The sequence below is a fragment of the Podarcis muralis genome, chromosome 3 (genome assembly GCF_964188315.1).
Source record: "Podarcis muralis chromosome 3, rPodMur119.hap1.1, whole genome shotgun sequence".
Taxonomy (NCBI): Eukaryota; Metazoa; Chordata; class Lepidosauria; order Squamata; family Lacertidae; genus Podarcis; species Podarcis muralis.
The window spans coordinates 79,852,757-79,876,085 of NC_135657.1; the positions used below are offsets into that span (position 1 = coordinate 79,852,757).

At 41.6% G+C, this 23,329-nt stretch overlaps 1 protein-coding gene across 1 annotated transcript; it reads right to left on the reverse strand.

Annotated features, from left to right (window-relative positions):
* Positions 1-34: 34 nt before the first annotated feature.
* LOC114593920 (hormonally up-regulated neu tumor-associated kinase-like) lies at positions 35-23,110 on the reverse strand. Its single transcript, XM_028722902.2, has 9 exons — positions 22,709-23,110; positions 21,671-21,963; positions 19,793-19,848; positions 18,212-18,350; positions 16,217-16,344; positions 13,438-13,573; positions 12,100-12,277; positions 3,633-3,855; positions 35-1,919 (listed from the first exon to the last, which is right to left on the reverse strand). The coding sequence occupies exons 1-9, from the start codon at positions 22,952-22,954 to the stop codon at positions 1,153-1,155; spliced, it is 2,166 nt and encodes a 721-aa protein (XP_028578735.2). The 5' UTR covers positions 22,955-23,110; the 3' UTR covers positions 35-1,152.
* Between the last annotated feature and the right edge of the window lie 219 nt (positions 23,111-23,329).

The following is a 23,329-nucleotide window of genomic DNA, read 5'->3' on the forward strand; positions in this document are numbered from 1 at the left end:
ACTATTTATTTTTACAAAAAAAAAAAAACCAGTGCAACATATGGTGTATTACATATTCGGATTTGACAGAGGTGGTTACAAATAATTTGCTTATGAAACTTTGTTCATCCTCATTCCAAAAAATTGTGCCATGTGTGCCAGTTCACTTGGTTTCTTTCGTCATTAAATAAAGCCACACCATACAAAATCATCTCCCTAGTCCAGCCACCTCAGTATTCAAATTTGTTTAGACTGTTGTCAGCTAGTGAATTATTCCAAACATAGTTAAACCATTCTTGTACCATACACCCACTCTCATATTTCCAGTGCTTCGCCTTTACCTCTCTTGAAGTTCATAGTATAAAAGGTTAACATCTCTTTAAATGGTATTGTTTGGGGTAATGTTGGCCAGGGAGTTGCAGTTGAAGTCAATTCATGAGTTCTCCAATATGAGCTAAGATTTTATACCCAGGCTCCCAAGTCCAACTCTGGGATTCATCCAAACTGTGAAGGGATAGATCCACATGGCATAGGAGGAACATGAGCAGTGGTATTGCATTCTTGCTATTAAAAAATATCTGCCACAGGCTCACGATTACAATGCAAGTTCTCTGTTGGGACGTATTCATGCATATGACTTAGATAACTTAGGTGTACCAGAAAGTGCTCACCAATAAATTGTTAGTCCACAGGACACATTTTTGCTTTTCATCATGAATATGGATTCTCATAATAACAAAGAAAGAAACAGTGAATTTCAAGTACCTACAGTTGTGTAAACATTTTTTAAAAAAATAAAATAACCACATTTAACTATTTGGCACAGGATTCACAAATGAGTTCTGTGAAAATAGGAATAGAAACAAAAAAACTGCCAGCTATTGAATATTCATTTCCTCCTTTGTGGATGTTAGTTGCATTTTGTTCCATTGAAATCAACCTATTGTGGGTCTTGTGGGGTGTGTGTGAGAGAGTTTTATTCTTTTGTTATAATGTGCACAACTAACTTGGACCCATTTGTTCTGTACTGTGTGTTACCAGTTACTCCCACTCCATTTCCCTTCTCCTGTCACAATCTTCCTAGCTATTTGCCAAACACTTTGTCTCTTCACTTTTTTGCACACACACACATACACCCCACTGCTACTCATTTAGTATATTGCATTGCAAACATTATGCGAAATCTAGTCTTAAAATCTCAGGTTTTTTCCCTGACCTTGTTTGGTATGGTGGAGATAATACTGGAAGATTCAAGTCCACATCCTTAGGTGTGTGTTTGAGTTGTACAAAGTTCCTCTTAGCCTTGCCACTGTTGAAGAAGTCTTTTGACTTTTCTTTGGATTGCCTCAAGCTTCTTACCATAAGTGTTTGTTGTGGGGTCATGGGGAAAATTGGTGGTCTTGACCCGTTGACAAAAAATGGAGATGAGCCATTGGGTTGTTGCTGTGATAGTCCCATCAATGAAATCTTTTTAGTGATGGGGTCCCTCAGGGCAACTTGTCTCAGCCTTGGTAAAGGTGAGAGATGTGGTGATTCCATAATCAAGAGAGCTGAGCTTTCTTTTTCCTGGTATTGCCATGGTAGAGATGGAAGATTCTCATCCATTGCTTTCAGAAGATCCTTGACTCTTGTGTCTGGGCAAACCATAGGACTTTGGTCTACCAGTCTGTTTTCAATTGCTGACCTTGGTGTTAGTCTACTTGCACATGACATTAAGGACCTCTGAGCCTGGTGGTTCATAGAATATGCTGGGTTATTTCCTAAAGCAGAAGGTGGCTTCTCAGATAAATATGATTTTCTCTCTTCTGAAAAACCTTTAATATCTTCTATATTTTCCTGCGGGTCCAGTTGTGTGTGGTTTAATGGCTCACATGAAAAATATTTATTTGGAGATTTAGGAGGTTCAAAATGAACCAATTCTCTGTCTGCAAACTTGGAAACTAAATGGAATATAGAGTATATGAAATCAGTTTATGTAGAAATTATAGTTGCAGTAAAGAGTAGAGATATCACTATGTGTTATACTTCAAATTTGTGATTGACATTTGGTATGATGATAAGATTTTTGGATGTTGATCTTTCAAAATGATAATAAAAGGTAAAAAAATTGGTAAAAATAAGAGGGGGTTCACTAAGTGTTGGGGGAATACTGTTTAGTTCTATATTGCCCCCCCATGTCATTCAACATGAAACCATTGAGTAATGCTAGTAAATACAAACTTGCACTTTATATTTTGCAGAGAATAATACACTCTGACTTGTTTTGCAATGAAATACTCCCTCTTACAAGCATTAAGGATGCAATGTATGTCCCTTTAAGATATTTAAAAGTGGGAGCGAAAACCTTTCATAGTTGCCACTTCCAATATTTAAAAAGACACGTGCTGAATTGTATACATATGCACCTTCCAGACTTCAGGAGAGGCCCAGTTATATCATCTGCTCATCAAGTTCAGATATAAATTTTATGTCATGACTGGCCATGAGTCACAACACATCTGGGTTAATTGTAGATGAGAAATGACAATGAGCTGGATTGAGGGTTCCTGTGAGAGTATCTTCACTCACGGGACACTTCTACTGCAGGAAGAAGGAAGCTAATGTTTGCTGATTTCTCCTTCTCTTGGTATTCCAAAGGTGTTCTGGAAAGTTAGGGGACACTCTGGAACAGTTTGAAAGGTGGGCAAGGGGGCAAAAGGCTAAAAGAGGAACTATAAAAAAATCCTCTCCTTCCTCTTGCTCATACTGGCCTATCCTTTCCCTTTAAAACAGTAAGCTAAGGTGCTCTGATGTAAGTTAAGGTTAAAAACAATTAATTTTCCAAAAAAGAAAAAGAAAGAAAGAAAGAATTCTTAGAATGACATAGATAAAACATATATGCTTTACATATCTACTTTTCAAATATAATATCTATAAAGCACAAAACCAGATTGATAGAAACCCATACTCTATTTTGTTTGCTTTTTGGACAAAAGAAACCACTATGCTCTTGCAACTACCTGTATTGGTTCTCTTGTGCCTCTAAAGAAAGTACTGGAAAAAGGGAGGGGAATTGTTTCATCTTTCTTTTCCTTCTTTCATTCCAACACAACAAATCAGTTTTGCTATTAGTGCACACTGATATGCTTTAGCTAGCCACTTGCTCATGGAGGGCATTACCTGCAATTCCCAGGTTTTTTTGCATGGAGTGCCCCTACAACAGCAGCAGTAACACTGCTGCCTACCATGTAACTTAGGGGTAAGAAACCTTTTTTTTTATTTTGAGGGCCTCATTCCTTTCTGAGGGCCACATGCCAGTACAGTGTGGGGCCAGAGGGGAAGGTGTGTAGAGCACCAAATGCAAACGTTACCTTTTTATTGGAGGCCAGTTTCTAAACACACACTCCCCTCTCTATCTTCCATTCAAACAAGCAAGACATTACCAGAGTTCAAGGAAACATTCTAGCCAGGCAAAAACATTCAGGGTGTGCAGCAGGGTCATTGAAAGGTATGGCCTGGGGAGAATTCTGAGAGCCACATAGAAGCCTGGCAGCCCCTGGACCTGATGTAACTTATCTCCCTTGGTTACCTTAATTTCAATTAAAGTCCCACTCACCCCAGCCTTTGTACAGTTAACCGCATTCCAGATTATGAAGATAAGCAGCACATATTACCTTCTGGTAAAATTCCTTGGTTTTCCAGAGTGATGGCAATTTCATCTTCCTGGATAGCATATGGCATTTCTGAGTTCAGGACAGAAGGAAACACTTTATTCTCACAGCTTTTCAAGTTTTCTGTTGTAACCTGTTCTGTCTTTTGAGAAGCTGGCATATCATCTGCATCTTGGCTTAGGGTCCCAGGAAGTTTAACATCAAACTTTTCTGAGGTACTTTCCTTCTGTAGACATATCAGACACCGGTAATACTACCATACATGGAAAAGCTGAAGTGATAAGAAACTGCAACGTAGTAAGTTCAGGTATCTAGATGGGATGTAGACTTTGTTACTAGACTAGGGTAGGATAAGAAGAGGGGTCCAATGTGAAAAGCTAGTCGTGATCAAGTTAAGTCCCTTTGGTTTCAGAGGGAACTAGGTTCAACAAACTTAAAAGGTAAAGGTACCCCTGCCCATATGGGCCAGTCTTGACAGACTCTGGGGTTGTGCACCCATCTCACTCAAGAGGCCGGGGGCCAGCGCTGTCCGGAGACACTTCCGGGTCACGTGGCCAGCGTGACATCGCTGCTCTGGCGAGCCAGAGCCACACACGGAAACACCGTTTACCTTCCCGCTAGTAAGCGGTCCCTATTTATCTACTTGCACCCGGAGGTGCTTTCGAACTGCTAGGTTGGCAGGCGCTGGGACCGAGCAACGGGAGCGCACCCCGCCGCGGGGATTCGAACCGCCGACCTTTCAATCAGCAAGCCCTAGGCGCTGAGGCTTTTACCCACAGCGCCACCCGCGTCCCCTCAACAAACTTAGTCTGCAGCTAAACTGGCTAACTCTAAATCCGTGGAGACTGGTATTGTGACTGCAAAGACTATGGAATAGGATGTTTACATTTTTTGCAATAAATAATCTATGTACAATAAAACCAACAGTATAAAAACAAGGGTTGTTATGAGAAATTCCTTTTCTCCAGCTGCACTTGGTATCTGCTGGTAGAGCCATAACCCAAATACAGGAAACCATCTTATACTGAGCCAAACCACTAGTCCACTGAGCAGAGTATTGTCTACTGTGACTGGCAACAGCTCTCCAGGCTCTTTGGCACATGTTTTTCACACCACTTACAGCTGCAGGTACCATGGAATGAAGCTGGGATCTTCTGCATGCAAAACATCCTCTACTACTTAACTACATGCCTTGTGTCAGGAGCCGGAGTCAAGGGCAGGTCAGTAACAAAACACCTGGTGTCAGTGAAGTTAACTCATTATTCAAAGAAACCAAAGCAGTGCGGGCCTAGTGATCGCAGCAACACTTCCCAGTAGGTCTAGCCCCGATGAGGCTCCTCCCCGCTCAGGTCCTACCTTAGCAATCTAAGGCAACTTCATCTTGTCTCTCTTTGCTCCGCCGTATTCATTCCTCTCTGTGTTCTGGGAGACCAGGTGGGAGGGGAACTGATCACAGCAAGGGTAGGAGACTCCCTGGATTCTTCAGTACCCTGTCTCCTGGGCCCCCTCCTCTCCTGCCTCTGAGTCTGTCCAACTCTCTGCCACAGTTTCCTCCTGCTCACGAAATCCTGCTACCTCTTCAGCTTCCGACACCTCCTCCTCCCACTCTGTTCCCTCTTCTCCCTCTGATCATTCATCATTGTCCCACCACCACGCCCCGGGCTCTGAGCCTTCTTCCCTCGAGGGTTCGCCAGCTGGGGCCTCCCACCACTCTTCTGCATCTAGCCAGCCCATGACACCTTGTTGGACACACCTTTTCATGTAGACATTCGGGTGAGGACTGACGGTTGGATTTGGCCCCAAGGGCTGAAATTTTGCAATTGGTTGAATGGTTTTTTTTAAAATTGATGTTTTGATTTTATTTGCTATTTTATGTACTTTTGTGCACTACCTGCCAGATCCTTGTGGATGAAGGGCAGTGTAGAAAAACAGCCTATAACTAAATACATAAACAAATCTTCTGAGTAAAAAAAGCCAAAGATAGCACCGTTGATGTATAATGCTGACATGTCTTAATAGATAGTTGGACACTGAATCCAATATAGTACAGTATTATACCTTGACAGCCACTGTTTTTACAGGAAAGGTTTTCCTTGTTAATCTATCCTATAGAAATCTTTATTCGAAGCAAGTAAAATTTATAGGCTGACTGGCTCTCCCAATGCTTGAATGAATTTTGAGCCTTAGTAGAGTACATTAAAAGACTGAGTCTCTTGGAATCTGAAACACTTTGGGAATCTGAAACTCCTGTGGGTTCATCTGTCCCTATCAAATATTTTCAAAACTTGAAGAATGTGGTTATATCCGTTATCTTCAAGGACTTTCTGTCCTTGAGCAATTTGGGTAAGTTTTTTTTAAAAAAAAACCAACAACAACTGTACTGCTCAAACCACACTGCATCAGTGGGGAATAAGAGATGACATAAGTATTTTAGCCAAAGCAATCAAAGCGTCTCTCAGGATTTTGCACACTCCTGGTTAAGAAAACAAATTTTCATCTTAGATTTTGCAAACTGTCACGTTATATACAGTACATCAGAAAACTTGCCATGGCTCGTTTTTATAGCCAGGCCTCTTAAGAGCTAATTGGTTAAGCACCTGGGCAGGAAGCTTTTTGGCAGGAACACTATTTCTGCAAGGCTTAACTATAAAGTTTTGGATGGCAAATTGTAATCATTAGGCTCTCTTTTCTACAACAAAACACATAAAATGCAAACAGGTTGCTTGGAGAAATCACAGTGTGTAAAAGGACAGGCCATGTTTTATGCTTATCCAATAATTTATGGCTCAAGCCTGATCGTGGAAAAACGGTTTCGGTTGCCTGTAGTCATTTAAAAGCCAAATTTCCAGTAGGTTTTCCCACCAAACAAAATTACTATCATGCCTAAAACTAAATCTTTTGTGACCAGCTGTTTGCAGTCAGGATTTTAGAAAGTGAGAAGTTAAACTTTAATAAATCGAACCTTTAGGGTCTTTCCAGAAAAGAGTTTTATTGGACAACCAAAGCACAGTTATGACTTAGTTGATGAGGGGGTGGGGAATCAAATCTCTTTCCTCGTGTCTACTGTGGGAAATCACATTCTCTCAATACTCAAACAGCATTTTTTTTTTTGGCAATGAGAAAATGTCACACACACCACTCAGTTAGCCTATCTATTAGAACCTGTAGTGTTCTGTGTAGTGTATTTACATCACTTTCATAGGCAACTACTAGCTAGTTCTTGTGACATCACTGGTGTTGAGCAACACTTAACCCCCAACATGTCTGCACAGGCATTTATAGTGTGTGTGCTGTTTTTTTAAATTGTTTTAGGACAATTATTTTACTAGTTTTTAAAAACTTATGCAGAAGCTGACTGCTATATTATGTCAGTACAGTATTGTTCCTCAGCAATGCCCATATGCAGCATTATTATTATTATTATTATTATTATTATTATTATTATTATTATTATTATTATTATTTCAATTTATATACCGTCCTTCACCAAAAGATCTCAGGGAGCTGTACAACATTAGAAACACATTGCAAAACATCAATGATAAAACATAATAAAAGCATAGTAAAAAGCATACTGAGAGACAGCCTAATAGTAAAATGGCATCTAAAGACAATGTAATGATGGCACCAGGCGAGCCTCTCTAAGGAGAGCATTCCACAATCGGGGAGCCACCACAGAAAAGGCCCATTCTCTTGTTCCCACCCTTTGAACCTCTCTGAGAGAGGGGACACAGAGAAGGGCCTCAGATGACAAGCACAAGGTCTGGGTCCGTTCGTATGGGGAGAGGTGGTCCTTAAGGTATTGAGGTCCTGAGCCATGTAAGGCTTTATAGGTCAACACCAGCACTTTGAATTGGGCCTGAAAACTAATCGGCAGCCATTATAGTTGTGCCAGTATTGGTATTATATGCTCAAACTGTAGACCAAATGGCCCCTCTCTTTCCCCTGAACCCACCATTCCCCAGGGTCTCAACTCAGCAGCTTGTGCATACAGCCTTATGGAGAAGCAATCAGGAAGGAATGGATTCTGCTGGGGGTTTTTTATGTGCAAATGGTTAACGGCTTGATGCAATAGTACATAAAATGCAGCAAAATAAACTTTTCCATTCTCCCCCTTCACTGCCCCAAACAGTTCAATAATGTTGAGAACAGCCACTCCAAGACATGTTGCTCTCTGAGTCAAAGGAGACGATGGGATGACCCGATTCAGCTTATATAAGTCCACTGGACTGACAGTTGACTCTTACTTTGACACAGGCAGTAGGGCACCATGGTCCTTAATAATTGTGGGCAGTAGGCCGCATGGAACATAAATCTCTGTCCTTCAGCAGCTCACCACTGCTCCCTGCCCCTCAGTATTTGCTGTCTGAGATGGTTGTCCCATTCTACCTAATGGCAGAGCCAGCTCTAATGCTGAAGATCAGTGAATGCTGCTGCCCTCTGCTGAACTGTATTATGCCTAAAGTGATGTGAAGTTGTACGAAAGTTCTGCCTGTGGTTTTTATCATTGATGACCATTTCATACATTCCGTCTTAGCCATCAGATTTTGCATTCGCTGAGTGAGGAAAAATAGATGTGCAAACTTGCTGCTATCCTGAGAATTTATTGTAAGAGTTGTCCATATATCTTGGATAAACAAAAGTCAAGGGGAAAATAAAGTTAGCTGGATGGCTTTCTTGATGAGCCTAAAAGCCGACGTGAGAGAGAAAGTATTTATGGCAATGTAAAAGAAGTACAACTTGGAATGACAGATGAAATCCACAAGGGAACTGTTTAGAGTTAATATCAGAAGAATTTATGAAGAGAAGACCTTTTGACTTTTTGGTTAGTGCACAAATGGAGTTGAAAGCACTCATGAAGTCCTCACTAAGCACTAGTTAAAGGACCACAGGGAACAGATCTGCTGGGGTAGCGATACAGAGAACATGAGGATAGTAGAAGATTTCAGCCTTGAACTTCCAAGGTTCTGTTTTTTTCTATCTGATTCAAATGCAGGTCAAGGGATTCTTAAGTTGCTCCATATTGTCCCCATCGGAGCATTAAGATGCGCCTTGTTTAAATTCATATTGCATTTTATTTTACAACCCAAACAGGAGGCTAGTGAAAGTATCTGGCTTTCTACGTTATCCATGTCAGAAAATAAATCCCAATGATATTTTTTTAAAAAAAAAAATGTTTTCCTTTTTATATAGGATGCATAGCTGCTTGCAAAGCATTTATGAAATCCAATCTAGAGGGAAAATATGACTTCAGCATAGGACTTTACTGAAAAGTTATTTAGCTTATTTGAAGCTTTCAGTTATTTATTCAATAGCACTTTGTTGTAAAGTATTTGTTTCAAGTGTTCAAATATCAATGGGTTCATTGTGTCTGCAACTCACTCCAGGCATGGCAGAATGTCAAGAGGATGAAGCAAAAGTGATATCTGGCTTGTTGTCAACATTTAAAGACAACAGAATACTGGCATTTGCAATATCTCTTGCAAAAATTAAGGTGGTCTTACTGATATCTGCCATGTTTCCAACAAATCTGTCTTGCATTCATCTTGCACCAAGGTGTTTTCATGGTTGCCACGTTTACACATTCACATGAATGAAAATTAGGTATTATTATATTGATGAACACTTTCACAGCCTTTCACCTTTTCTGCCAAATCATCTTCTGCAATTGTGCTAAACTTTGCAACGGGGTTTATATCAACCAATGTGATGGCACTGTTATATCGTGAAATCCTACAGTATCAGTTGCAGAATGAACTTTTCATGCAAAATGTTAATCTAGCCTTAAGACTACAAAACCCATGATGCCATACATCCTGGTGTGAAATAAACATGTGCTTGCTGCAACCACCTCCGCCCTATAATGTGTCCATGAGCAAAATTGCATGTAGAGAAATCATAGAATTGTAGCATTGGAAGGGACCATGAGGGTTGTCTAACCCTGCCCCCTGCAATTCCCCCGTCTGTCACTACATGATCCCCTGCTTGTGTTGGAATACAGGAGAACAGGCAAATATCAAGTGAGTCTTTGAAACAGCTTTATTACAAAATGCCTGAAAGTTCCTATGAGCAAGAATTAAAACCCTAACAAGGCCCATCTAATTTTTGAACCACTCTCCATATGTAACCATTAGGCAGTAAAAATAATGAAAAGTGTCTAAAATCTTTGGAGAGGCTGCACACAAACCATAACTTAAAGCATATTTCATGCACCTTTAAACCACAAGACTTTCCCCAAAGAATCATGGGAACTAACAGAGCTACAATTCTGAGTACCCTTAGCAACTTACAGTTCCCAGACGTCTTTAGGGAAAGTTGCTCACATTACTCCTTTTGTGACAAGAGCTGTTTCTGGAACTACTCCTGTGAGCTGACTTTATGAAGACAAGAAACTATGTTTTGGCCATTGGTCCTTCCAGCTCAGTATTGTCTACCAATTGGCAGTGGCTTTCCAGGGCTTCAGACCAAGAGAAATTGAACCACCCTTGCCCCAAACTGAACTTTAGAGGCACCTGAACTTTCCGGGAAGGTTCCAAAATAATTAAATATGCCAAAGCAATATACTGAAAATTTGCACAGAGCCATAACTTCATGAGTCAAACTTATCAAAACAAGCTTTCGCCCTGGATTGGACATTCTAATGTGTATTCTAAGAAATGTTGGTTTTGGTCAAATATTTCCAAACCATTTACACTTTTAAAGTTAGATTTTGGCTTCCTGTCTACACAGAGCAAGATGTTTATGACTGAGCTGCTAGCCTCTTAAGAGTGATGGTTACCAGTGAGGGAAAACATAAAGATGCCTAAAGTAATTTGGCTCTAAGTAAGTACCAAGATGTCCCCCTCCCTGTTTATTTGTTTAATAAGCCCTGAATCTCTGCATTAAAAACTCAGGGCTAAAACGAAACATGTACTATATGGCCTTGCAACCTCTCAAAGAAAACAATGAGAAATCCTTAAAATGTTTGAGGTTTCCAGTGTGATCTGCTTCACACCTTCCCTGACACTGAGATATTATTGTTTTATTCATTATTTCACTTCAACAAGCAGAGCTCAAAAGAGCTTAAAATGTCCAAAAGCAGCACCAAAACATACAACTAACACCAACATAACCCAACAAAAATGATAACGTAACAGCAAGGTAAATTGCCAAGGCAAGGCAGAAGCTTGCATAACATACACAAAAACAACTTTTGTGTCAAGCAAGAAAGCTTTTCTAGCTACTAGCAAACACAAGTTAATCTGCTCCAGGTCATTTTAAGCAATTCTTTACTTTCCAAGTGGGAAAGTTACTTGCTTTAAACAAAAATGATACCAATGACCACGCATGGGCTGTGTGTACACCATACATTTAAAGAACATTGTTTTCTACATAGAATCCTGGGAACTTTAACTCTGTGAAGGGGTAAGCTACAATCCCCAGGATTCTTTGGCAGAAATGATGTGCTTTAAATGTGTGGCGTGTATGCAGTCTTGGTGCTCAGCACTTCCCAAGTACCAAAGGACAAGGCTTGCAAAGCCCCTTGTGTAGTATTTCCCAAGTGTCTGACAAACAGCTGTTTTTCGTGTCCTCAGAAAATGCTGCACAAAAGGATTTGCACGTCTTATGCTTGGTGATTGGGAAGTGCTGTGCACTAAGTTTTCGATCACCTGACATCATTATAATGTCGGATAACTAACTGGTGGATGGTCCAACCTACCTGTCAAAGTTGGCCCTTGAGGATGGAGAATTTATTGTTATTTTTTTTTACTTAAAATCATTTATAAACAATGCAATATTTTCAAAATCTCCATTGATCTGGGCCACTGGTCCAAAAAGGTTTCCCACTCCTGCTCTAAGTTAAAGTAGTATTCAGTCTAAGAACCATGATTGTTCCCTAGGACAACTCAGATTTCCACCCCACACCTCTGTCATCTGACAGACAACTCCCTTAGAAACTGCAGAGAGACCATGTCTATTAACAAGCCAGAATATCCATCCTCTGCTCCTGCCAAATGTTGCCCACTCCATCAATGTAGGACCAAGCTGGGCAGGTGCAGTATCCACAATATTTCATCGCCCTCCATTAGAGATGTTTGGCTTGCAGCATCCTTAGCTCTCACCATTGCCCAAACACCAACCCTTCAACACCAGGAAAAGGAATGATAAAATGCAGCCATATCTACTCTCTGGGATTGAGGACCACCAAATGTGCATTGCAAGCATAGCTCCCCAGTGGTTCTGCCACCCCCACCCCCTTCTTGGGATGCAGAAATCTAAACCAGGGAAGGAAGATCTAGTAAACCCAGGGAAGGAAGATCTAGAAATTAATAACCTGACTTACATCTAGCTAGAAATACATTGACTAAAAATCCACTGAGAACTGGCTTCCCCGGAGTTCAAGAAACTAAGCAGGCCCCATGTTTTCAGAACTGCAGGGAAGGTACAGGCAACATGCATTCACTAATCCAGTCACTGATTCACACCTCACCTTCATTGTCCCGTGTTCTTTCTGATATCTAATTAATTTCTTCAACAGCAAGTAGTATGTTGCCATTATATAGGATGGCTTGTTGTTTATCAAGACATTGACAACATCCGAAAGATTGAGTTCCAGTGTTTCCGTCATGTAACTCAAAACAACAGGATTCAGCTCATCAGGGCGAAGTCTGAAAAACAAGATGCTTTGGTAACAGGGATGGAGGGAACTCTTGGGCTCAATCTGGAACTGAGCTCACTCAACAAAGTTATTCCCCTCCACAACAAAAGAACCCTTGTTTTCTTCCTGATCCCAATTTCAAAATTTATCTGAACACCTCCTGCAAATCTCCCTTGAGTTCCCCAACCTGCCTATAAGCTCCTAAATCCTGCCTCACCCACCATTTCTCCAATCTTATTGCTGCAGCAGTAGAGCAACAATGGTAATGGGTTGGATCTTAGTAGAGGTCTACGGGTAAGAAGAGGAGGAGGAGGAGGAGGAGGTGGAGTTTGGATTTGATAATCCGCTTTATCACTACCCGAAGTAGTCTCAAAGCGGCTAACATTCTCCTTTCCCTTCCTCCCCCACAACAAACACTCTGTGAGGTGAGTGGGGCTGAGAGACTTCAGAGAAGTGTGACTAGCCCAAGGTCACCCAGCAGCTGCATGTGGAGGAGCGGAGACGTGAACCTGGTTCACCAGATTACGAGTCTACCGCTCTTAACCACTACACCACACTGGGTAAACGTACATATTATGTCACTTGTATAATTACTGCCACTCAGTTATATGTTCAGCCAGTAACACTACATCAGTGTAATTTTTTGGAGAACAACTGTGTAATTCAGTGGCAGAGCATCTGCTTTGCATGCAGAATGCCCTTAGATCAATCCCTGGCATCGCCAGGAAGGGCTGGGAGTGTCTCTCTCTGAAACGCAGTAACCCACTGTCAGTCACGTATAGAGTCCCCACCAGCAATCTGAAGTGGAACAGCTCAAACAATGGCTGTTGGCCTCAGTCAGTGAAAGTTCTGTATATTAATTTAAAAATCACACGTTTCAGTCCTAAGCTTAGGGATGGGGCATTTCTCCTATAGGACAATGTTGTCTAAGAATGCTATTCGGAACCAATTTATTCAAATTCTGTCAGTCTTTAAAAGTTTTAAGAGGAACCCGGAAGTGCCTCCAACAGGCTTGGATTGGACTTTATATGTGCCCCATTAAAATGATCCAGTTCTAGTTTTGTTTTGTTTTAAAGGAAGGACGAGAAATAATTGCATTGGCCTTATGCCTAGGAAATGCTATTCATAAGGCGAAAATGAACAAAGAAGACAAAATTCGAAAAGAATTACCTATTTTTATATGTACATGGATTCAGTGGTTTCCTGATATTACCGTCATTCAGCCATTTGTCTTTCATTGCCTCTTTAATAGCAGGTCTCTTAGCTGGATCAGGTTCAAGTAAAGAGTGCATGAAATGAACAGCTCCTGGGCAGAAATTCCAACAAAACAATGTTAGCTATAGCAATAGCCTGCATTACAGTTTGTCTTTCTCTGGCCTTAGACCTCGTACTTGCTAAGTTCACATCAGCAGAGGTCCCTCAGAGGATTTAATTTTCTTAACTATTTGATAAACAGGTGTTTAATGTCCCAAGTTCAGTTCCCAGCATCTCCATGTACGACTGGGAAAGAGACTCCCTACCTAAAAACCTGGAGAGTTGCTGCTAGAAAGGTGTGGTTCAAGGGTTCCCAAAGTGTGGTCTTGGACCACCAGTGGCCCATGAGCATCATTCAGACTCATGAATTCATGCATTACACAAGAAGCTTTATACTTCCATTTGTACTTTATATATACCGGTACTTAAGTTCCTTTTAGAACCCATTTTGGGTGGCCTAATTTTTAATGCTTAAAATAGTAAGCTTTGCAGTTCTAAACACTGACACCACAGTATAGCCAGAATGAATCATGGGGTGCTTTTGCAACCCACCTAATTTACCATAACTGTTGTAGGGACTCCAAAGCTTAAATCAAGAGCTCTGCAGCCTGTTTAACCAAATGAGAATCCCAGGACAACCTTTGTTGAAATATCAGCTCTTCTTTCAGGCACATAAGGAAATAGAAGGGTGAACAATAAAATTCCACAGTTGACAGGCAGTATGGAGCCTCTAGATTGACTATGTTTGGCACACACATTATGAACATGACCTTCATCTGGTCAAAAGAGCAGTGAATTCTGCCAGTGCCTTCAGGCCTGGATTTTAGATCTTCCTTAAGTCTACCTTCAGCAAATTACTTCGAGAACCCTGGGGTGGGGAAGCACATTTCACTCCCAGCCTAAATTTGGGTAGAGCTGTCCAGGTTTGGCCTTGTCTGGACCTGACAACTATAATGTTGCAGGGTGGCAGACAACACTTCCAATCACAGTGGTACTCAATTTGACCTGGGCTGCTTGGTAATTCAATAGATATAGGAGGAGCAGAAGCATTAAGCTGCCTTGGCAGGTCACTGCCCTGTTTTCAAGTCATGATGGGTGACCTCACTACATGTTGGGTTAGCCAGATTGAGATGCATGCAGAATTGCTGTGAACATAGTAGTAGTGGGAGCCAACTGCTGCTTCACAGGTAAGATTCACCTTCTGCTGTGTGGGCAGGACGGTCCCTCCCCTTACCAAGCCAATCCCCAATACCAGGCGGGATTGGGCGATTGGCTGAGGTAGGCGGAGACCTCCAGGTATCCAGCCTGGGGAGGATGAAGCCAGCCCGAACTACCACGAGTCGCACTGGGATCCGGGGGCTGCGCGCAACTACATAAAAGGTGCCCCCATTTGATGTGGGAGCTGTCATTATTTGTACCCCACCCATCTGACTAGGTTGCGCCAGCCACTCTGGGCGGCTTCCAGCATTTACAGAAACATAATAAAGCAACAAACATTTTTTTAAAAAACTTTGGTTTTGTAACAAAAACCAACCCAAATCTTTTTTGAATGGAAGTTGTGCATAAATGGCTTTCCTGTTCTCATCAAGTAACGTAGTGACCAGCACAACTTGTCTCTCACTGCAGATGGTGTTTCTGAGTTGTCCCATCCACCTAGCCATAATGATTTCATAATCATTGTCATTAATACATTGCCAAAAAGGAGGAGAAACTGCATCAGCATTTTCTTTCACACAAAACTTTATTAGCATAAAATTTAAATAAGCTTATATATTTAAAATTATGGGAAAGCCATGAAGCAGTGGCAGGTTGTTCAAAATGGTACAGGAAGGTGGTGTTTTAGCTGTGGCTCATTTTGCAAGACGCCATGAGTAGCATCCAAAGTGGTGCTCGTGATACTAGTGATGCTAGCCTAGCCTCCATCCTCAGAGAAACACGCACAATAGTTCTCTTTGCTGGACCAAGCATCACTGTCATTTGACAGCTGTCATTGGTGGACTGAGCATTTGCAAATACTGTTTAATGACAATGAATGCCTGCTGGCTGTGGCAGGGTCACCTGGGAGGATTAACAATGTCTGGGCAGTGTGCCCAGGAAATGCCCTGGGAAGATCCAAAGATGCTTGCAAAGAAAAAGGCACTCATTTCAAAATAAATCACAAACAAGTGCTCCATAGATGTTGTTACTCCTTAACAAGATTGATGACAGATGAAATCACAACTTATTTGTGTCACATTTTCAATGAACATTAAGCATTACGAGGACAATCCAGCCAAAGTTAAGTTCAGAGAGTTCAACGGGAGTGTTAAGCATGTACCTACATCTTTTCCAAGGAAGACAAGCCGGTCTGGTCCTACCATTAGTCAGAGTTTAGTAGGTGGCTCAGGCAGATTATTTTGCGTGTCCTGAAAAGGCAACAAATGCCTGCAATTTATTATACTATGGTTGTAATTTGACCACCAGGGAAAGGTATTTGTGCTTTTGAGTTTTTCTGCTCAGGTGCCAAAATAACTTAGTGGGCCTTGGGTAGTATGTTCCTTAATCTGTGGCTAGGGGGTGTGGGGGTGTGGCATTCACAGCTCTGCCTCTGGCAACAAAATGTCTTCGGCTGACCCTGAAGTCAAAGGAACTCAAAAGTGCTTACTTTGGCTGGATCAAACTCCATGTGTATAATACAAAGCCAGGTATGGTTTACCAGTGGAAATGTCGGGTGGAATGGGATTCATTTCGCCGTTCACCATCTTGAGGTGCAACTGCTTGATATTAAATGGTTCCACAGTGAAGGGCAACGTGCCGGTTAGCATGGCAAACATGCTAACTCCTCTGCCAGGGAGAAAGATAGTAACAGTCACATCAGTGGAGCAAGAAGAGTTTCATAAAATGCATGTGTGATGCTTGGGAATACAGTGGTACCTCGGGTTACATACGCTTCAGGTTACAGACTCTGCTAACCCAGAAATATTACCTAGGGTTAAGAATTTTGCTTCAGGGTGAGAACAGAAATCGTGCTCCGGTGGCACAGTGAGAGGCCCCATTAGCTAAAGTGGTGCTTCAGGTTAAGAACAGTTTCAGGTTAAGAACGGACCTCCGGAATGAATTAAGTACTTAACCCGAGGTACCACTGTACAGTGATAGATTGATGTGTGTTAGCATTATATACTTTGTCAACCAAGTTGCTACTATCAGCCAAACTTGATGGTTTCTGCTCACATCCATACACGATAGAATAAGCAAGCAATCTACAAGAATTTACTCTAGGCCCTTTCCACACAATTGTTCTTTTTTCTGCAAAATAGGTGCACCTCCACCCCATTACATACTACATGACTATTTAGAAGCAAGCTGTGCATTTAGTGACTCTTAGAATGGAATCTGCCAGTTGTCAATTGTAGAATATGTTTCCTCCCATTCCCCAGCAGTCTTACCTCATCCCACACTGTACAGGAGCCTCTGGCCATCCAAAGAGCCCCTCAAGGGGGTGCGGTTGAAAAAAAATAAATTCCCTAATTTCCTCACATTAATTTAACTTAGGTTCCAAGCCTAAAAGAAACTGCAGCATCAGATTTAAGATGCTTTGGAGGACTGTAATGTGATTAGCTTTCATCCACCATCAGCTGCATTTACAGAACACCTGTTTTATTCCAGTTTTCATGCCCTCAGTTTCAGAGGGATGGAAGAGCTGTAGCATGTGACAGTCAATAAATCCCCATGCTTCATGTCTTGTCTGTTTCCAGTCACAAGTCAACCTCACAACTTATTGTTGCTCCCTATTAACATCTTGTATACTAACGCCTCTCTCACCCTCAAATTTTCCATGCTTTAGGAATTCCACATTCTGGTAGGGTGTTGAAAAGAGGCCTTGGTAGTCCTAAAGGCACTCACTTTCATATATCACCAACACCAAGTAATTTAACATATACAATGATTGCAGTGTAAAAATCTAATGCTATGTGAGTCTAGAGATCAAAGTACTCTTGTTTTTACTCTCATTGTAAAAATCAATAAACCCACTTGCCGTTCTTGAGGTGCGTTTAACTTCATTTGGTATACTGATGTCTAAAGCTCCAGCTAAGTTTTTCTGTCTCTCTCTCACACACTTAAAATTAAAATTATCATCTTCGAGGCCCCCATTCTCCTGAACATTGCTGGGATATAATTGATAAATGTAATTCTTGGAGACTGGATGTGACTAGATATTATCAGCAACCTAAAAAGAAATATCTGAAGAAGTGTGCATGCACACGAAAGCTTATACCCAGAACAAACATAGTTGGTCTCTAAGGTGCTACTGGACAACTTTTTAATTTTTTAATTTATTTTGACTGTTTCAGACCAACACAGCTACCTACCTGAAAGTAAAAAAAGAAATAGTTTGATTTATAAATATCTGAGTTTGTTTGTTTGTTTGTTTGTTTGTTTGTTTGTTTGTTTATGATATCTATACCCCACCCTTCATTATAAAATTCCAGGGCACTGTACAGAATACTTTTTCTTACAGGTCCAGATAAAGTACATGTTCAAGTATATGATGTGCATGTAAATTTCTTGAATACTTTCTTTGTGGGGGAAGAAGGGGCTACCAGGGGAATTGTTCAAAATCACAAGCCCATCATTTGCTGGCAGGAACACCACATGACTAGAACTCTACTAAAGTGCTTTAGGAGCAATAAAATATTCACAATCTACTTACATGGACCAGACATCGACTTTGGGTCCATATTTTTTATGAGCCAGGAGTTCTGGGGCTGCATAGGCTGGGCTCCCACATTGAGTGTTTAGCAGTTCTTGAGAAAGGCCCTCAAACTTCATGATGTTGCTCAGTCCAAAATCTGAAGAAACAAACACATAGAAAATTATACATTTTCACACACAAACATACATCTTGGGGATATCATTAGAGTTTAGATTGACCAGTTAACCAAAGTGAGCAACATTCTAATCTAAATGAGGTTGGTGCAGCCTGTTTTCATATTATATCACTCCCCACTTTCTCCTGGATGTCACTAGAGATGGACCATGGAACAAAGTCCAGGGCGCAGCAGCCCAGTGTCCACTATATGAGGGTGGCAGGTAATGAGGACAGTGGCAAGTGTGCACCTTTCCAAGTGATGACTCTTCAAAAGTCAACGTGGGCAGCATCTTACCATTCAAAACATGTGAGGAGAAAAAGAGAAGAATGATTGTTTATAAAAACATGAAAGAATAGGGCTAAGCAGTGTGGGCTGCCCAGTAACAACACTTGGTCACTGGTTTCATTTTTGTGAAACATGAAGTCTAACCCAACTCCTCTGGAGTTTCTATAGGCTGAGGTGGACTTTTGCTTAAAGACTTTTGTTAATATAAAATGTGTTATTTTGGGTATGAGCCTAGTCTGCTCAATTAATTTAAACAAGCAGAAAGAGAGTGTGGCAGAATCCTCCCTGGGTACCAGGGGAAATGAGTCATGTATAAACAGGGGGTGGGGAAGGGAAGGCCGCACCAGGGCCTTTGGCTGTTGATCATGGTGTGCAGTGATGAGGCCATTACCTTGCGCCAGGGCCTGATCTAAGCCCAGCCTGGAGTCCAGAAAACTTTCAGATCTTCAGAAGCATATTGAGCAAATTAATCTGTTTATTATGGATTCTTTCTGGGGTGTATTGTTGTGATGGTGGGAGAGATGTCCTTACACTCCTAGGTCCTTCTGTCCAGAGGGCATACATTTATCTCATGTTGAGTATCCTCTGCAGTAGGAGTGGTGATTTTTTTTCATCCGCAAGCCTGCATACCCTTGTGGGAAGCTTTCCAGGGGCCACACAACAGTGGTGGCATTGGGTGGGGCCAGAGGCAAAAGTGGATGTGTTTAGAGGCCCCCCCCAAAAAAGAGTGGGTGAAACAAGACCTGTGACTCAAATCTTTGCATAGTAAGCTATATTCCAGCCATGCAAAAGTAAAGGTTTCTATGACAGCCACCCATATCTCTCCACCCAGGAAAGGAAGAAGCACAGTTCAAAAACAGATTCCAGCCAGGCAAAAGGCAGGTGTGAAAGATGTGGTCTGGGGAGAGAAGGGGGTGGCCAGGGGAGTGGGCGTGGCTGGGAAGAGTTATGAGGTCCTAGCAGAGAGGGCTGTGGGGCCACTCCCAGGCCCCAGCTTTAGGTTGTCCACTCTGGCCATCACAACCCACAGACACCATAGCTGTTTATTTGGCCACTAGTTATTATGTATAAGTGCAAGGCAACAAAAAACAATCTCTGCAGAAGAAAGTTGTATGTCTGCCATACAGTACACCTACCAACGATTCTGATGTTGTTGTTTTCATCCAGAAGAAAATTTTCAATCTTCAGATCTCTAAACAAAGCAGGAGAGAAAGTAAATGTGTTGTCTTGAAATACAGGATTGGATCCAGAGTTTCTGTGAGTAAAATTCCATTCATTGGGCACTTCCTACTGGAGGAATGGTGGGGAGTTGATTTTAGTCAGTTCCGCATGCAATTCCCTTGGACACTCCAGACGTATGACAACCCATGTGGGCAGTGTCGTTTTTGGCAGAAAAGCTCAACAATTTGGGGATTTTCACTGTTTGAAATATGGCAACCCTAGGTTGGCACTGGGGGATGTGGACAGGAGGAGAATTGGTGGAAATCCAGAGCAAATCTGGATCTAGCGCATAATATTTTGCTCTGCAAATAATGTTAAACTAACCTTTCTGAGTGTAATAACTTAATTGCCCTAGAGCTCCCCAGAGACTCGTTGCCTTATAACAATATTTTCCAGCATAGTATGCAGTTAATGCTGGACCTTGGCACTGAAGTCCAGAAACCTGAAGCCTCCCCCCCCACCCACCAAGGAAAAATTACCACAGACTGACATATTATGGGGCAGTGGGAAGCAGGCCTGGGATCAGTACCTGGGCTATCACAGGTATGCCAGGCCTTAACAGGGACTGATGATGGCTTTCTCTATGAGGCCAGAATTAGACTACAAAGCTCAGGTTCCAGGGGGAAGAGAAAGTGGGAGTTTCAGGAAGGTGAGTTGGAGGAGGGAGAAACCCCCTCAAACTACAAATTGCTGGTGACTTGAACAAACTAATCCCTTCTATCTCTCAACTCCAGTTTAGCACCTGAGGCAAAAAGTTTCTGCTAGTGGTAGCAGAAGTAGCAGCAGCAGCAGCAATAATAATGATAATAGCAACAACAACCAGAAATTTGCTTCCCTTTCATGGCAGCCAAAATCGGTTGTCTGAGGTAACTACCTCACACTGCCTAACAGAGGCACTGACCCTGTGCTCCACATATAATGACCCACTTGTCAAAATGATGGACATTTTTGCTCATTCTCCTAATAAATCCCAGTTTGCACTCAAAACCATACTTGTTTACTTTAACACTGTGTGTGTACACTGAGCTAGCCTGAGACATTTCATTACCTGAAGCAGGAAATCCAAATGTTGTGGGGTGTTTCTCTCTCTCTCTCTCTCTCCAACAGTAAGGATGTAATAACAAATTAAATGACAAGGTGCCATGCTTTCATCTGTCCCTTGAGATAATTCACTTCACCCTAATGGTTTCACTGCCTTAAGGCTGCATGGATGCTCTGTGTGAGTATATAATTTGATATTTCTGAAATACAGTGGTGCCTCGGTTTAAGAACAGCCCTGTTTACGAACTATTTGGTATACAAACTCTGCAAAACTGGAAATAGTGTTCTGGTTAGCGAACTTTACCTCGGTCTACGAACGGAAGCCAAACAGTGGAAGGGCACCGGCGGCAGGAGGCCTCATTAGGGAAAGCGCACCTAAGTTTAAGGACGGTTTCAGTTTAAGAACGGACTTCCGGAACGGATTAAGTTCATAAACCGAGGTACCACTGCATATACCAGGGTGCCCAAACCTTTTTCAAAGAGAGCCAGATTTGATGAAGTGAACATGTGTGAGTTGTTGGGCTTTTTTAAGGATTTAAGTTGCTGAGGTGGGGTTTTTTTTAGGATTTTACCTCGAAACGGACTTTGGACATGCCTGGTATATACATATGGCATAATTGATCAAAGTTAAGCACTTAATAATCCCACTAATTTGAATGGAAGACTTCATCAGATACTTTCATGAAACGAGTGGGGCTGAGTTTTATCATGCCCCCTGAAATATAAATCTGAGGGAAGGAAATTTGCTGTACCTGTGGACAATCCCATGATGATGCAAATGTTCTACTGCAGACATTATCTGCCTGGTATATTTCTTGACTTCCCTTTCTTCCAGTTTCTTTTTCTCGCAGATTCTGTCCATGAGATCTCCCCCTAGGCACAGTTCCATCGCCATGTAATAGGAGTTTTCCGTCTCCAATGTTTCATAGAGCTGAACAATATTGGGATGTTTAATCATCTGATGTATCCTAGGTTCCCGTTTCATATTTTTTAAAACATAGGAGTCTTGCTTGGCTTTTTTCTTGTCTATGACTTTTATGGCTACCTAAATAACAAAAATGCTGTCAATACTTTTTTTATAATACAGACAACCCACTTTTCTTTAGCAGCACAGTGTCAAAGACAAAAACGTATTTTTTATATATATTATTTAGCATTGATGGGATCAAGATGCAGTTTTTCTGCTAGTGGCTTGCATGCAATAAGTCATAATATTCAATGTCGGTAGCTTTAAAAGTTTTTGATTGCAGTTAATATCTGCTAAAATTAGATCATGATATAATGATGATCTAATAATTTGTTCCAGCAAAAGTGTTCCTTCTACAACACACAGTGGAATGTCTGCACGTACAGACATACACTGCCTCCCAAATTCTACACTTCTGTTAGATAACTTGAATGTTGAATTTCTCAAGGAAGATAAGCAGTGTATCCATCAACACATTTACAAAATTTAGGTGAACAGCCACTTCAGATACTCAGAATCAAATAGGAATCAAACAAGTTTCATTGGTATCACGAATAGGAAAACAGTGATTCATAAAAGTTAGGAAAAACATCTAATTATACACACAACATACCTAACACAGTAATATTAACATATTAGATCTGGTGCAATATTCCAGAGCATGATAGCAGGTAAATATATTACTATTATGGGCATTGCTGCTTCAGCTAAATAAAGCACCAGGTTGCAGATGAAGAAACAAAGCCCTAAACTTCTTCAGCATACATCACCATGAAATTAGTGGCAAACATTCCTCACTCTGTTCTTGCCACTCTCCATTTACCTTCTCCCCAGTGGGGATGTGAAAGCCCTCCATCACTTTGGCAAAGGAGCCCTTGTTGATCATTTTGCCCACTAGGTAATTCCCAACTTGCTTGGTATGGGGGAAATTCTTCCTAGACTCTTGGGACATCTTGCTGAAACAAACAGGTATATCCCTATGGCTTGTCCCCCACTCTGGTAATATCCTTTCCTGGTTTGCATGATCCATTCCTCTGTCATCTGGAGCAGCTTTGATTGCCGCAGGCATCCCTGGGGGAGTGAGACTGGCTGGTTGCACCCCAGTTCCCGAAGACTGCTGCTTTCCAGAGGCAACACAGAATGGTTAACAGATTCTGTGCCTGTAGGTCTCGAGGTACAATGGCCAAGTCGTTGGGCGCGCCGTGTGTGATCATCCTCCCTTGGAGGCTAGTTTTTCATCACTGATCTCTATCTGCCGGCATGCAGGCCTGCTCAAGCAGAACCAAGCTGGAGATTATTAACCTAACCTGATACACGATGTCAATTAATGCCCCAGAACTGACAGCTCCGATGTCACATAATCTCATGGAACAAACCCTTCCCATTTACAGAGGCCAACATTAGCACCAAGGGCTCTGTTCACCAGCCCTGAACACCAATCAGC

Coding starts and splice junctions, on each gene's coding strand:
- LOC114593920 (XM_028722902.2), bottom strand. CDS start 22,954: ATGCCTGCGGCAATCAAAGCTGCTCCAGATGACAGAGGAATGGATCAT. Junction 13,574..16,216: donor TCCACCCGACATTTCCACTG/GTAAACCATACC, acceptor ATTTCTGCCCAG/GAGCTGTTCATTTCATGCAC. Junction 1,920..3,632: donor CCAAGGAATTTTACCAGAAG/GTAATATGTGCT, acceptor TATTCCATTTAG/TTTCCAAGTTTGCAGACAGA.